At 46.0% G+C, this 15,190-nt stretch overlaps 3 protein-coding genes across 3 annotated transcripts; 1 reads left to right on the top strand and 2 right to left on the bottom strand.

Moving 5' to 3' along the window:
- Nucleotides 1-2,623: 2,623 nt before the first annotated feature.
- On the bottom strand, nt 2,624-5,909 carry H6S33_006720 (uncharacterized protein; the record flags this gene model as incomplete). The annotated part of the gene is made up of 12 exons (XM_044838062.1): nt 2,624-2,782; nt 2,847-3,536; nt 3,586-4,018; nt 4,066-4,087; nt 4,147-4,231; nt 4,298-4,806; nt 4,865-5,139; nt 5,196-5,264; nt 5,321-5,407; nt 5,461-5,503; nt 5,562-5,725; nt 5,794-5,909. 12 exons carry the CDS (start codon nt 5,907-5,909, stop codon nt 2,624-2,626), a joined length of 2,652 nt encoding a protein of 883 aa, XP_044689538.1.
- A 3,282-nt stretch (nt 5,910-9,191) lies between these two features.
- H6S33_006721 (uncharacterized protein) lies at nt 9,192-11,027 on the top strand (the record flags this gene model as incomplete). The annotated part of the gene is made up of 6 exons (XM_044838064.1): nt 9,192-9,243; nt 9,414-9,542; nt 9,647-9,819; nt 10,229-10,305; nt 10,367-10,463; nt 10,518-11,027. 6 exons carry the CDS (start codon nt 9,192-9,194, stop codon nt 11,025-11,027), a joined length of 1,038 nt encoding a protein of 345 aa, XP_044689539.1.
- A 1,965-nt stretch (nt 11,028-12,992) lies between these two features.
- H6S33_006722 (uncharacterized protein) lies at nt 12,993-14,208 on the bottom strand (the record flags this gene model as incomplete). The annotated part of the gene is made up of 6 exons (XM_044838065.1): nt 12,993-13,283; nt 13,347-13,439; nt 13,513-13,572; nt 13,624-13,662; nt 13,841-13,919; nt 14,174-14,208. 6 exons carry the CDS (start codon nt 14,206-14,208, stop codon nt 12,993-12,995), a joined length of 597 nt encoding a protein of 198 aa, XP_044689540.1.
- Between the last annotated feature and the right edge of the window lie 982 nt (nt 14,209-15,190).

Consider the following 15,190-nt stretch of genomic DNA (forward strand, 5'->3'; position numbering starts at 1 on the left):
AGTGTAGTGTGGAGGGTGGAATGGGAATGATTTGGGATGATGTAGGAGTAGAGGCTGGTCCTTTGGTTAATGTTTATGTTTATGTATACGAGCTTTGAAGTATTTGGAATTGATAGTCGTAGAGAGTGGAGTTCTATAGGAATATAGTTTTTAAGCCTATTCAGTGCGCCCATCATACAAATCCCAAGTAAACCTCATCATCTCCTCTCAACCATCCTTCCAAAAAAGGCTTGGCTATCGAGTGATCGCCCATGATTCACTATCATTCCTAGCCATTCATCGCATCCTGTAGATAGGACTAATCTGTATAAAGATCCAATCATACTCTCAAAGCCATATACTCTAACTGTTATATGTACGAGACTCATGCGCTCAAGTCGCCTCTGTCGGCACTCTAAACATAAAACGAGGTTTCTTGGCACCGAGTGATGGTTCATGATTACCACACCGCCGCTGCAGTTCAATGCCGCAGCCAAACAATGCAGTCCTACCTACAAACTCAACTCCTCGCCACAAGGCCAAGCCCCGACTACCTCTAACCGTCTCGTCGTTAAAACGGCCCTCCAAGCCAGCCGCCTTGGCACCATTCTATCGACACTAGAAATCACTAAATCCACATCCACACTGCCAACTAGTCCGGGGCTTGGCCCGCCCCAGTAGGTCTATTCTCCTACAATCTAGAGTCCCAACAACTCTGGGAGGGGTCTCAGACGGAATACTTACTGGAGACGTCGTCAGCCCAAGAGGGAGAATCCAGGCGAGGGGGCGAGGTTGGGGGGTGAGGTGAGGACGAATGAATGGCTTTGATCTAGCTTGCGTTTGCCTTTCTACGGCCGCGGACTTTTTTGGGTTGGGGTTTTTGTCTTCTTGCGAGGGAGTGATGTGGAAAGAGTCTCTGTGGGTTTGACGGCCGGTCCTCTAGCTCTCTGCGCTTTGTCTCTGGGGGTAAATGGGGGAAAGAGTGTGGGCTTGGGCTTTTTCTCTGTGGGTTTTTTGGGTTTTTCTTTTCTTTTTCTTTTTTTCTTTTTCTTTTTGGGCTGTCCCCTCTGGCTCTGGGGAGCTCGGGGGGACGATGAAAGAAATGGTGAGAAATGAGGATCAGTAGGCTTATCTACTGGTGCTTTCTTGCTCGTCCCCTAGCTTCATAACGAGAGGACGAGAGGGAGAAAAAACTGCGGGGTTTGGCCCCCTCTTTCCTATAGGCCTCCTGCTCCCCCAATCTCTCTCCTTCTATTTCTCAACAGCTCAAGGAAGAGAGATGAAGGAATATGAGTGAGCTTTTTGGTTTGTCTTTTCGCCTCCCTCTGGCTTCTCGGCGAGGGGACGACGAAAAAATGCCATGAGCTTATCTATTTTCCTCTCCGTCGTTCTCTCCCTCCAGGCTAGCAAGAACAATGAACTTATGGGGTAAGTTCATGATCATGACCGTACATATAACCGTGCTTCATAGATGGACAAGACGACAGTGGTGGGAAACAGAGCTATAATACTGAAGTCCGCTCGGATAAGCGTAGATGTTGGACGGAAGTAACGAGTGTCTTGGCAACCATACTATGGAAAAGAAGCTGTTTAATATAAGTTCAGAACCCAGACTTGTAGTTATTATACAGGGCCGGATAATGGAAGACGGGAAAGAGAGACAAACCAAAATTGTCAGAATAGTTACAGTTGTTTAGTTTTTCCTCGTTTGAGAGTATTGGTACCGGTTAGATGGGTGTTCTAGGGACGAAATATTACAGTTATTGTTATAGCCTTCGATCGGTCAATGGTAACAAGTATCGAGTGATAGCCCATGATTATGCGCTGTTTTTTTTTTTTTTTTTTTTTTTTCTAATTCATTAATCGTATGCAGACCGTAGTCTATGACGATTTATGCGCTGTGTGCGATGTGCCTCACCGACGTAATCTCAGCTGCTTTTGTCACCATCACTTCCTGTGAGCGAGACCGGGGCGTGCTCTCACTCGGTTATGATAGTATGGTTCTGGGGAATCTTTTATATACTACCAAAGCCAAAGCAATATACGATGTTTTAGTAGGTACATGTATCTGCGTGAGAGTGCGGGTCCTGCTGCCAGGGTTTATTCTCTTAGTACATACTATGCTGTTTAATTCGTGTTTCCAAAGCGGACAACAATCCGCTTGGTGAATACACTATATATGAATAACTATTTTAATCTTCACTTTTATTAAGCTTGGGGAGTTTTCTCAAACTTATAAGATATGAATATTCCCACATTTAATGTTTGGAATTTTGAAGCATCAGTCTGATAGGATAAACTCGGATTTTGAGTATTCGAAAATCAGGGCGTCTCATGTCTAAAGGATCTAGCAAGTAGATAAAACAAATGTAATATATGGCTACATACATACATACATGTATACACTGCATCTATCCGTGGCCTTAATTCACATCAATGCCCTCCAAAACAGAGCCAAAGGTAGAGAGTACTTTTTTCTAAGATCTAGCTAGTTGAAGGATTTCGGGGGCGGTTTTATTCACTTTCTTACAGTTGGAAAAGACAATAGGTACATGTAGTATTGTCCACTCCACTAATTCTGTCAATTGAACCTAATAAAAACATATAACAACGCATTCATATCTTTTGTGGAATAGCCACCCACTCATTTCGGGTCAAGAATCACCCCCTCAAACTCCCTTGATGCAATATAGTCCAAAGTTCTTTCAAAGTGCTTCCTCGGCGTCTCGGTCGTGGAACTGTCGTTCGCACTAAGGTTGCTCTGGATCAACTCAATGAGACCATTGAGATATTTCACCGTGACCTATAAAATCCGCCCTGAATTAGCATTTACCCCTCAAATTCCTAAGAGAGATTTCTTGACTTACGGCCTCATTCTGTCTGTCAAAGTAGTACACATAACGATTAAGAATCTCTACAAATAACTCTACACTAACTGCTGTATCCATGCACGCATCTGCAACCCTGAGCGCACGTTGGAGGCACTCAAGTACTCTCTTTCCATCCCGGTATAGTGGCGTCTTCTCATCTTCATTTCTAGCCGCGATTTCGACAGCCCACCAGAGGTGACTAGCAAGGTACACTGCACGGCACTGGTCTGGTTTCTTCAAAAGCTTACTGCCATATTGAGCACACTTTGTGATGAGTGTATCGTAATTCTCTTTTGAAAAGTTTCTTGTCGAGTGTAGAGCATTCGCAATGACGCATACCGCCTGGAACTGAGCGCGAGAATCGCTGATAGCTTCCTCATAAACAGTGAACGCTTGCGCAAAAAACTCATATGAAACTTCCTCAAACTCAGTTTGGTCTGCTACTTGTCCGCAGAGGAGGAACAAGCGGAGGCACAGATCCGGAATACCAACTCGGGCGTAAAGCGCAGATACACTCTGGTGGAGAAACTTATAGAGTGCAGCCGACATTGTCTGCCATTCATCGTCGTAATGCTCGCGGGTCTTATAGCGACGGGCGAGCTTGATGCCAGCGGTGATGAGAGCAGGGGTTGTGTAGCGCACTCTTTCACCACCTTCAGCGAAGGCCTTTTTGGCGGCTTGGAGGAGCTGAAATTGATTAGCACAACTTTAGGTGTATTGTAAGAATAGTACACACCTTAAACTGAGTGTCATTGTTCTCGTTGTATAGCAGATGAACAATTCTTGCTAGTCGTCCTTGCTCTTCTACCGTCTCATCGGTCTCGGCCTCTCTCTTTCGAGGGGCTTGAACTCCAGGGTATCCTTGAGCTTGTTGGGCACCTTCACGGATCAAAACGCGTAAAAGTTCGAACACTCCTTCAGCATGCTCAGGGGTAGAAATCTGGGTTTGGTTTTTGAGTATGTTTTGAGCGACTGTGCCAGCGACTGAGCGTCGAGTGGGGTAAGACTGTGCGTGTAAGAGGGGGACATAGCTTGGTAACGCAAGCACGGTAAAAAGAGATGCGTATGACTTGACTGGGGCAAGCATAATGCTAAGAATATTCTGCTGGCATGGTGCAGAGTGTAGATCCGCACTGTTGGCCATTTCAGACACCTTTTGATGGGTGTATCTATGAATAATTAATATTATGTCTGAAATGTTTGGGATTGGACTTACGCTAAGATCTGATCGACATATTCTGCGTGAAATATTCAGTTAGCACAATTAAAACGAAAGATAGAAATGCAATTCATATACCTAGTTTGTCGGGATAGACATTCAATGCCAAATTCGATAATGACACCAGAAGCGCTGTAATATCTTGAATTGGTAGGTTTTGGGCCTTCGAAGAAACGTGGAAATCAGCCGAACTCGAACCGGAATTAAAACTCCTCGTGTGTGCCCTTACATTCACCAGGTTCAAAACCTGCTCGTAGAAGATCTCGTAAAGCTTTACGTCTTCCGGTATTCCCCTTGCAGGTTTACCGGATGCTGACTCTGTGTCCTCACCATCATTCTTGCCCTTGTCCTCGCCTCGAGTTTCCTGATGCTCATTACCTTCAGATGCAGCTATTGTTGTCTGATCATCATCCTTCAAAGCCAGAGTTGCGTCATCATCACCATTTTCCGCGGCAGGTTTTGTATTCCCATCAACTTCTGTGGAAGCCTTTTCCTCGGCTTTCTCTGCTGCTTTGAGACTTAGTTTTTCAAGCAATCTCACAGCAGCTTCCTCTTCTTTCCTTAGTCTCTCTTCGGGAGTTTCGGATTCGGCTTCCCGAGCTGCATATGCCGATAAGCGATCCATAATACCAATGACAATAGCTTTAACATTGACATTTGGGTTGAGCCGTGCTGTAGCGGAAAGAAATTGATCCAGAGTGTGCAAATGAAATTCATCAGGGAAAACCTGAGTAATTACTATAGAAGCTCAGAACTTGCATCGTTTTTCCCATACTCTCTTGGAAATGATACATACCTTCAAGGAGATATTCTTGAGCTAAAACATCACGGCACTGTACAACTTGCTCCAATAATGGTGCTAAGATGATATTTTTGTAAGTCTCAAGGTCCACAAGCTGGCTTAGCCTGACCAAATTGCTTCCAACAAGAAGCTGAAGCTCTTTTCTTTCTTGGATTCTCTTATCGCGTTCCCGGGAGTGCCCCTGGTGTTGTAAACGGACCCAGAGCTTGTTCATTTCGATAAAATTAGTAATAATAAAGGATATAGAATCCTGAAAATTTCCTTCCGGTCTAAAGATAGTTAGTAATTTGGTGCGTAGCTGTGGAGGCTTTCTGTGAGTTCTAACCCTTCACTTGTCCCTGTGGGAAGAGAATCACGTGATTGTCCGGATAGATAATATCTCAAGAAAAGCCCTCTGTTCATGTCAGACAAAATCCGCAAGAGGACCAAAATCGATATCCGAGCTCGTACCGGATAGGGTGCTGTACGCCGCGGCTCATTTCCATCATATCCTTCATTATCTCCTTTACCGGCGCATCCTCAATCGACATGTATACTCTATGGAGTTTTTAGCTTTATTAAACAGTAACGGTTTAGCTATAAACACTTACGTCCCGACGGTAATCATAAGATACAAACGTGGAACAATGTTTCCTATGCGTTAAAACATTAGAAATCTGAGATGACCTTCCAATGTCAAGCGAAAACCAACCGGCATACTGTACAAGCTCATATAGATCTGCCAGATGATTCACCGGGTGACTCTCTTTTAGGTAAACTGAAAGATGTCTCAGAGCATCAAAGACAGCCATATAGAGCTCGTAATATTGTTTCGGCCCCAGGGAGCTAGTCCTCAGTTCGGAAACTAACGTTGAGCTAATCGCAACCCCATTCACACTGTCAGCGCTTCCAATATCTCAAGAGACGGATTTCCAATTGCGCACCTGCATTTAAGGGCATCCATAAGCTTCCCCGGAGTTTCGAGGCATTTGCGCATCAGGGCCGTTTGCTGCCGCACGACCCCGAGAGCATCTTGAAGAAGGCCCGCTTGATCCTCCATGAGTAGACCGTGCGAGAAAGGGGTGGGAGGAGTGAGATGCGGGGGATTGATGAGAGGTCGAGGCGAGGTTTCAGTTTGGAAGAGTTGATGGTCGCTAATCGATGGAAGGACAGGTGTGATGGGTGACGGATGGGGAGTTGGTTGAATATCTGTGTTAGGAGGGTCGCAACACAAACCGCAGTAGCGATTTTAGAACAAGTAGCGATGACGCCTCGGTGGATCGGCAGGGCAACCAACCCGACCCCTTCACAACTTATCACTCTAACCACGTTGCCATGAGGTCCTGACAGACGAGCTTGCTTTTTTAAAGTGCACAGCTCTTCATTTCCTTGAGTTTTGAAGTGACATCGCGTCCAATACTGATCTCCCAATAATACACTCCTATCATCCTATTATGCACCATGTACAAGCTCTTTCGGAAAATATGTTTCGCCACACGAGGAGCAGTGTTTTAGAAATATTAAGATCACGTGTCTTTCTATATTGAATACCTTTTCTAGACCCTAACCCGTGAATTGAAGTTGCAGGTTATTTGTACACCCCTAGTACATCGATAGAGTTGTGGGTTACAGGTACCCTTTTTTTTAGATAGAAATGCAAGTGTGTATACTGGGCATAGAGTTTACGAGTGATCAGCTGTGATCATTCGATCCATAACACAGGCAGTAGATAGCGGCAATCAGTATTTAGATGGAGAAATTCTTAAAGCTATGTACATCGAGTTTTTCAATATATAATTTGCAACATATTTCCCCCCTTAACGGTTGGGATAAACGATAATATTCGGGTTTGGATGCGGTACTAGATCTAGGATTATGCCCTTGGGCAGAATGGCAGCCTTCTAATATCCGACTCCACTGGTTATGTATGGTAGGCGGCCAGTTTGATTCGGGAATTGGACCCATCTGAACTGGGCTACAGGGTGAGTACATAGTTGGCCCTGATTCTCTAGGTACCTCTCCAGTTCCTCAAAGAAACCATACACGTCTCACAGCGTATCTAGGACCATCCTATCCCCGCTTGAGTCCCATGCAATCAATGTTCGACTAGATCACGCGAAAGATAGCCCCAGATATGGCCCCCTTATATGTGTTTAAACCTTCCTAAGATCATAGGTAGTGTATTACACTACAAAGCGATCGTAGTCAACGCATCGTATGTAGTCCTGCATTATCGTACTTTCTCTTTCCCTCTTTTGGTGATAATATTCCCAATCCCTTCACATCTATCGTTTCCTAAGCCTTGGTGCTTCCAGATCTGACCAATGTTTTCCTTGGACACACGCATGTGGGCACATAGCGAGTCCACACGTTTCAGGAGCAGATACGATATATATCTTTAATAAGCCAGCCCAGTGAAAGCTAGGCAGGCAGTCTTGAATGTCTCAACATGTATGCGGGCTCGAGCGCCATGCATTGATGTCCTGATTGCGTGCTGGCTAGTTTGGCTTATCTCGTGGTTTTTCCGGGTAGATTTGGTATTTGGTTTTTCCAGGCTTTGAACGATTCCGTTTAAATAGGTGATAGGTTAACGATAGTAGGTCAATAGTTGTAGCCGTATTTAAGTAGTGTAAGATCCAAGTGATATATGTTGCACAGTCTTGAGTACTAAGTTTGATGGCCCTCTGCCCCTCTTCTCAGCGGGAAGATCAGAAAGAAAAGGAGATGTTTATGAGCCTGGTATGTGATTTCATTCCATGGTCCAGGGCACGCGTAGCCAACAGCAAGAACGTTCACAACAACAACTCAGTCAACTCAGTTATGACCAAGAGGGAGGAAAAAAGAATGAAATAGAAGATAAACATGCCGACAGCGGCAGTTAGGGATAGATAAAGACTATCGCCAATACTTCTGGTAGTTATTCCGCCCACTATCTGCAAGGCAACCTCAATAAATAATTGAGCATGCGGGGTGGGAGAGGAGAGGGGGGTCTTATGTTTCTATGTTTATGTTTGTTAGTTGGATTGACGCGCATCTCGGTTCTGTGGCTTGCAACAGGGGACAGCGGTTGGTCAGATGAGGGATTATCTTCGACATTTCTTCGTGGATCGACGAAGAAGGCTGAGATAAAGAGTTAGTAGAAGATAGTATGGTACTCATACACCTGGATGTTAAAAGAGACGCCTCTAGAGTAGATAGATTTGAGTGAGGGAAGCGCATTATAAATCAAGGACAGCATTTTAAATCCAATACAGTAGGGGGGTAGTCGTATATATACTTTGCATCTTTGCTACAGGTTTGTACATGTACCTAGGTAGGTACATGGTGATTTAACAGCTTTGGAATGTCAATTCAACCTTCACGCAGGCTGCAAGTGGATCTGAATATCTTACTTTTGGACCGTGGTAACTGCTTCTGTATCTGCAACATCGACTGAGAACATGGGTAGACCAAATCAGATTTTGTTGTCAACAATAAATAGAACCAGTCATAACTTAACAATCTATGGTCAACTTTACTCACCAGGACAACTGGTAATTTGGCTCGTGATCTATGTATGTACTGTATTTGGAGCTCGCGAGATACTTTCGATGTCCAGCATGCATTAAGAAGATAGAGCAGGTACGTGTAGTGACTACATTTCGGTCCTAGAGGCCAAGGCACGAGCCGTTTAAAGAGAAGCGGCCGTCTCTCGCTCGACGCCTTCCCCGCTTTAGCCTGTTCCTCGGGGGGAAGAGCCACAGAAGAGCCAGTGCTTTCCCATAGAGCTGTTGTGCTCAGTTTGCGTCGTGTTGCGTTACTTGTAAGTTGCTGCATGTGAGTGCGTGCCTGCTCGCCTCGCCTCGTAGTGTATGTATGTGCATGTATGTCTATTCCTCGCCTCATCTCTCTGTCCATAGGAAAAATAAATTAAAAAGGTGTTCCAAATTCCGCAAGGAGTGTGGAGTGGGCACCCCCTCTCCAAGACATCGTTTATTTGGTAGTAAACCAGGCACCAGTCATCAAGAGTAAGAGAAGTGAAAACTGTGGAGTACCTGGCGACCTACATACAATATCTGCGATAGCTGTGGTATATATAAGTGTTCCCGAGTCCCGACCCGTTCGTCAGCCCCATCCGTTTGCCTCCTCTTGAGTTCGCGTCTCTCCTCTCTGGCTGCCTATTTCTCTGGCTGCTGTGGTCGCCGTCGATCTCATCACATCCATCATCATTGTCGCTCCCTCCCCTCCCCCAAAAAACACACAGACACTCACGCATCACACATCCCTCCACTTCACAACCATCCATTGACATCACCGATAAACATCAACTCCCAAATATCAAAACCAGTCTGCTGTAATCATCATGGCTGAATATTCGGGAACTCGCCTCTACTTGGGCAATCTTCACAAAGATGGTATGCTACTCTCGCTCTCTTGTCTCCTTCACTTTGTTCGTTTCGTTTCACTCAATGACATCTTTGTCGTCGCTTTGACCGCCCGCCACTCATGATGATGTCTTTCGCGCGAACTTTGTTCGGCCTAAACCCTCTTGATCATCGCTCTTCACTAACATGAAAAATAACAGCCAGGAAACAAGAGGTCGAAGATTTCTTCAAGGAACACGGCAGTGGAAACATCGTTGAGGTTAAACTCATGAATGGCTTCGGCTTCATTCAGTACGATAACGAGGCTGACGCGAAGGATGTGGTTCCTGGTGCGCATTCACCTCTTCCTTTCTCTATTATCACATTATTTCATCGGCAATTTCTATCGCTTTGGCTGTTTAACAAGCTAACATTTTCTCTCTTGAATCTGTAGCCTATCATGGGCGCGACTTCAAGGGCCAAACTCTTACTGTACAGTTTGCCCGTGGTAATCGTCATCAACCTCGCCATGAATATACTGGTGGAGCGGATCGCAGCTTCCCACGCCCCAGGCGCACTGCTTTCAGAATGAATGTTACTGGCCTTCAACCCGATACGAGCTGGCAGGTGGGCGCACTCCTCATTCCTGCTGCAACATAGGCTTTCGTGACTCCGATTCAAGTCTTTTTACACCCACCCCTCTGTCCATATTTTTATCCTTTGCCAGTCCTGGCTAGAAAACATTCCCTGGTCCCGATGGAATTTGCTCCGTGGCCTCTATATTGCCTGCTTTATCCCAGGATTTGGGCGTCCCAATTGTTGGAGAAAAATAACTTCCTATTATTATGGCTTGGACTGTCGTATCGATCTTTATGTATCCCAATGAGCCAGGAACCCATTTACCCCCCGACATTACCTGCCAGATCTTTGTCCAGGAAAATATTTTACATGCGCGTCTGCTTTTACTGGAGGAGCCACAGGCCCACAAGAGTCTTGTTTCGGATTTCAACTCATACGAACGTTCTCTTCTACCTAGGATCTCAAAGACTTCGCACGCAGGTCCAATGTCGACGTTGTATTCTCCGAGGTCAGCCGTGACCGTGATGGCCGTGGGTAAGTTAACTTTTCACTCTTCCCTATAGAATTAATAGAGGGTTTACTTATAATGTTATAGAATGGTCGAATTTGAGACTTACGAAGACCTCAAAAGAGCTGTCGGTTCTCTCGATGGCACTGACTTCAAGGGCGCACATGTGAACTGTGTCGCCGATGTATTTCCCACCCTCCTTATTTCAGCTAAAAGATATTGTGCTGACTTAAACTAGCCGGACCATGACGCACCACCACGCGGCGGTCATGGACCTCCTCGTCGTTCTGTCTCTCCCCGAGCCTACGGAGGCCGCCGCTATTCTCCAGGCCCCGGTGGCCGTTACCACTCCCCACCCCGTCATGGGCGTCGTTACGATTCACCCCCATCTCGTTACCGTGAGCGTTCCCCCGCTCCTCGTGGAGGTGGTGGAGGTCGCGAACCATACTATGGTGGTGGTGGCGGCCGTGACAGGTCCCCCCCGCCTAGGCGCGCACCTCCAGCGGCCGACGAATACCCACCCCCGCGCGGTGGAGGATACGGAGGCCGCGATGACTACCCGCCCCCCAGGCGCTACGATGACGACACATATGCCGGAGGTGCCAATGGAGGAGGAGGTGGAGGTGGCAGAAGGCATTATGATGAACCCCACAGAGGGCGTCCGGTGAGTCCTCCTTATAGAGGCAGGAGTCCACCACGAGGGCCACCACCGAGGGGTTATGATGAATACGAAAGACGTCGTTTTTAGGTTGGTAGTTTGCTGCGCTATTTGTTGCTAATGGATTTGGTGTTGCGATTCTAAGACTAGCTAGCTGACCAGGTTACACTTCGACAAAGGGTGGAGGGGTTGATGGGTGGGGGAGGAATGAAAAAAAGGAGTATGATTAATGTTTCTTCCTTAGTGGGGCTCTACTCTATCTGTTCTTCTGCCTAGGTTGGTGCGGTTTCCTTCAATAGTTAACAAACAAATAAAACGGGTTCTGGGGTAAAACGTGTCGGAAATAAAGAAAAATTGCGAAAGAAGGTAACGGACGTGTGCGTCGAATGAAGCTTGTCAAATGAATACTTCATATGCTATTATAATCATGTTTTTTTGTTTCTTTTGCGGCTAATCTTGCTTGGTGGATGAGAGAATGAGAAAAGATTGGCTGGCAGATTTAAGTCCATGGATGTTTGCTGGCAATTTCCTATTTCTGCACATGAATTTGAATATGTAGAGAATCAAATGGGTTGAAAAAGGCATGCTGTGAGCGTGTCGACAATGTGACTTCTCCCTGGGTTGCACGAGTGATCCCGCATGACGCCGTTGCGGGTGAGCTAGTTACTAAATAGGTATTGTATCCTTTTCGACGTCGTTGGATTGCTGGATGAGCTGCAGTGCACTGCAAGCCATCAATCGTACTCTAAATAAAAAGTAACAGCTACATACATGTATGTATCTCGGTCTATTATTTCGCCCCCAAGCATCCAAGCCTCGGTTTATTGACTTCCACTTCCATAAATATCCACATTTTTCAGCTGGCGTCGCACTCGGCCATTTTGAAATCTCATTCAAGAGGAAGGAAGAGGGTGAGTGAGAAATGGTGTTTAAAAGGAGTAAGCACACCGAAAGCCGTGCAGTACCGACATAATAGAGGGTTGAAAAGGTGTTGCATGTCAAAACTCGCGTACATACATGTTGAAGGAAACGAGGACCAAAATAAACTTTTGATGAGTGATCGACTTGCGCAACCCGGGGCCCCTTCCAATGAAAGTAACACATCCCTTCAACCATCGCCCCCATGTTACTGATTTAACCTAAGCCCAACTATCATACATCCCATCCCCTATTCTTTCATCACTTTCAATCCCATCGATGGATTACCAGCCGAACCGAACCGAACTAGGAGAACTTTCCTCTGCAGTAACAAGACAGATTCTGTTCAAGAAACTACTAAAATTCTCACATTTTCCTGTTTGAGTAGAAGAACCCCTCCCCAAGCCCCTACCGATTTTCCACCTGATCCAACCAGCCAGTAAACCCGGCCCCACGCCAATATCAAAAGAATAAATTTTTCCCGGTCTAAAAAAACCACCCAATCCAAATGAGCAAAGAAAACGGAGCAGAAAAACGAATGCTAGTAAAACAGAAATAACAGTAGCAGCAACAGAAGAGAAAAGCAAAACAGCCCTTTCACAAATCCACCCACTCCCAAGATAATCCTAAGCAATTAGAGAGGACGGAGACTAGGAAAAAGTACAAAACAATCAAATCGCTGAAAATATCAGATTAATAACTCGAAAACTCGGAGTAAAGAAAGACCTGGGAAAACCACCCGGATTAAGGGAAAAAAAAAAAAGCAGGGAGAATTTAGGCTTCCTTCACACGAGCTTGGAGAACAGATGCAATAGACAACTGTTGAATATAGGAAATTAATGGAGAAATAAAAAACAGAGTATGTGAGGAGAAGATGAAACCTATTATGGTACACCAGGCTGGATTTTGAGGCCCCTCATTCCAAGCTCTCGGCGATGATTCGTAAAATGGCGTGTTCGTAGGATTTCATTCTGGTTCGGATGCCTGTAAACCACTACTTCCTCCAACTTCCCTTCGTTGATAAAAAAAATCGATTGGTCGACTAAATCCGGAATGAGTGCCCATTTGCTGTATCGTAGTATCGTTTCATGGATTTTCTTCATCCCCGTCCCTCGTTCCATCGGTACTCATGTGCATTTACAAGATGGTGCAGCACCCGCCACCACGCTCCTTCTCAAAAGTTAACAATGCTGCCCTGGTGGCAGCCTCAAACACATCGTCCACACCCTCCCCGGTCAAACTGCTGCACTCTAGGTATTTCCTTGCGCCGACCTGTTTGGCGATGGTCTCGGCGTAACTGGTTTGCACGAAATGCATTGACTTCTTGCGCATTTCCTCCCGAGCATTGGCATCTTCGCGGAGGTCCTTCTTGAGCCCAACAAGTATTTTGGGAACGCCAGGACAGCGTTCATGGGCTTCCTCAATCCACTACACAGGTTTTCTTTTAGCAAGTCTACCAAAAACGTACTAACAGGCCATGATGAAATTTACTTTATTGGCAACGTTCTCGAGCGAATCGGGTGTATCAACGGCATATCCAATTAGAATGACATGGGCTTTGGCGTAAGCTAGTGGCCGCAGTCTCTGGATTTTGAGTTTTAGCAGAATCCTTCAAAGTCTCGGACTATTAAAGGAATAAAGAAACAGAAGAAATTACCTCATAATCTTCTTGACCGGCTGTATCCCATAACGCCAGCTGAACAGATTTCCCATCGACCTGTTGATTATGTTAGCAGATAAATGAGAGTATCCAAGGCGCGGAACATACTCTACAATCTGTAACATAGTTCTCAAAAACAGTGGGTACCTATATTTGGTTGTTAGAGAATATCTAGTTGAGGCTAACGCTCAAGGCTCATATAGAATTAACTCACGTAATGCTAAACAGGAACGTCAGTACGAAAAATCTTCATTTTGGCAAAGCAGACTAGGAGCAATATAGCGCCATTTATTTGAAAGCAATTCTAGAGGAACCTTTAACATACCGTAGGAAAGTATCCCAAAGTAAACACACTTAGTAAACTCGTCTTCCCACATGCGCCGTCGCCGATGATCACCAACTTCCTGTGCCAAAAAGAGTTCAATGTTAGCTAAAACTATAAAAAGCTTTGCGGACATCTCCGACGACCGGGAGATGAGCTGAGATCGAAGATTTCAATCCAAATTGTCTAGGGGAGGAATCTAAATTTGGTAACCACACATCATGTCATGGTGGTGTAGCGATTCCCAACATGGATAGCTCCCGAAGCGAGCGGAAACAATAAAATGAGAGTAACAACGGAAGGATAATAACCGAGGGTGAGGAGTGAATAGAGTACCTTCGAATGACGTTCTGGGCGTTGTTCTGAGCCATTGTTCTGTTAGGAAAGTTGACAAGAACAAAAGTGAAGTGGTCGGTAACAGCAGGGGTGCAAGACGATTCTGTCGCTTGAGGCTGAAGATTGGATAGAGATTGGATACGACTCGTGGAGCTGGTTGGCGAGTGTGATCAAGAGAGAGGCTACTATGAAGGGGGTGGGTGTAAGATTGTAGCAGAAATGGAGGCGAGGGAGAGGGAGATATTGGAGGGTTAAAGAAGAGGGTGGATGAGCAGCAGTAGCTGTAGTAGTAAAGAAGGGGAAGGCGAAGCAGAGAGGTAGGTAGGAGTAAATGTCTCGGAGCAATTAGAGCAGAGCGGAAGAAGGCCGGGAACGACAAGTGCAATAGCGAGGGTACGATGTCTGGTCGCGGAGACGGCACGGAGGAAGCTCAGGCGAGAACGGAGGAGGGGAAGGGAGAGAGGAGAGAAGAGGAGAAGAGAGAACAGAAGTGTAAGGCTTGCTGCCCAGTAGGTGTTGCGGCGTATGTGAGCGAGTGAGTGAGAGGGTGAGCAACGAAGTCTTTCTGCGCTCAAATAAAGCGTGCGTTAGTTAGGGCCATAAGACGACAGGGTGAGCCTTGCGCCTGTACTACCTGCTGCTTACACGTACTTCTTCTCCCTTGCCTTCTAAAGTGCCCCTCCCTACCTGCTCCCCGCGCAACCCAGAGAACTGACTGACCATGCAGACTGTCATGTCAGCGAGACGTTGGCCGCGGAACCAACCAGCACTCTGGAAAACATCCTATGAAGGCCCTTGTCAATAGACTCATATACTGAACGGAGTGAACGCTCTAACACAAAGGAGGTACATACATGTAGTGCTTCATACGAATAAACACTGCATACCACCAAGGGAACATTACAACTGTTCCAAGTGTCATTGGCCCCCGTAATTTGTACATGTAGTGGCCGCTAGCACTGCCACAGTGCCACACCGCTAGCACCACCCCAACGGTTGCTAAAGCTGCTTTCCAAC

This window comes from Morchella sextelata, assembly GCF_020137385.1.
Source record: "Morchella sextelata strain SCLS chromosome Unknown scls_21, whole genome shotgun sequence".
In the NCBI taxonomy this organism is placed as follows: Eukaryota; Fungi; Ascomycota; class Pezizomycetes; order Pezizales; family Morchellaceae; genus Morchella; species Morchella sextelata.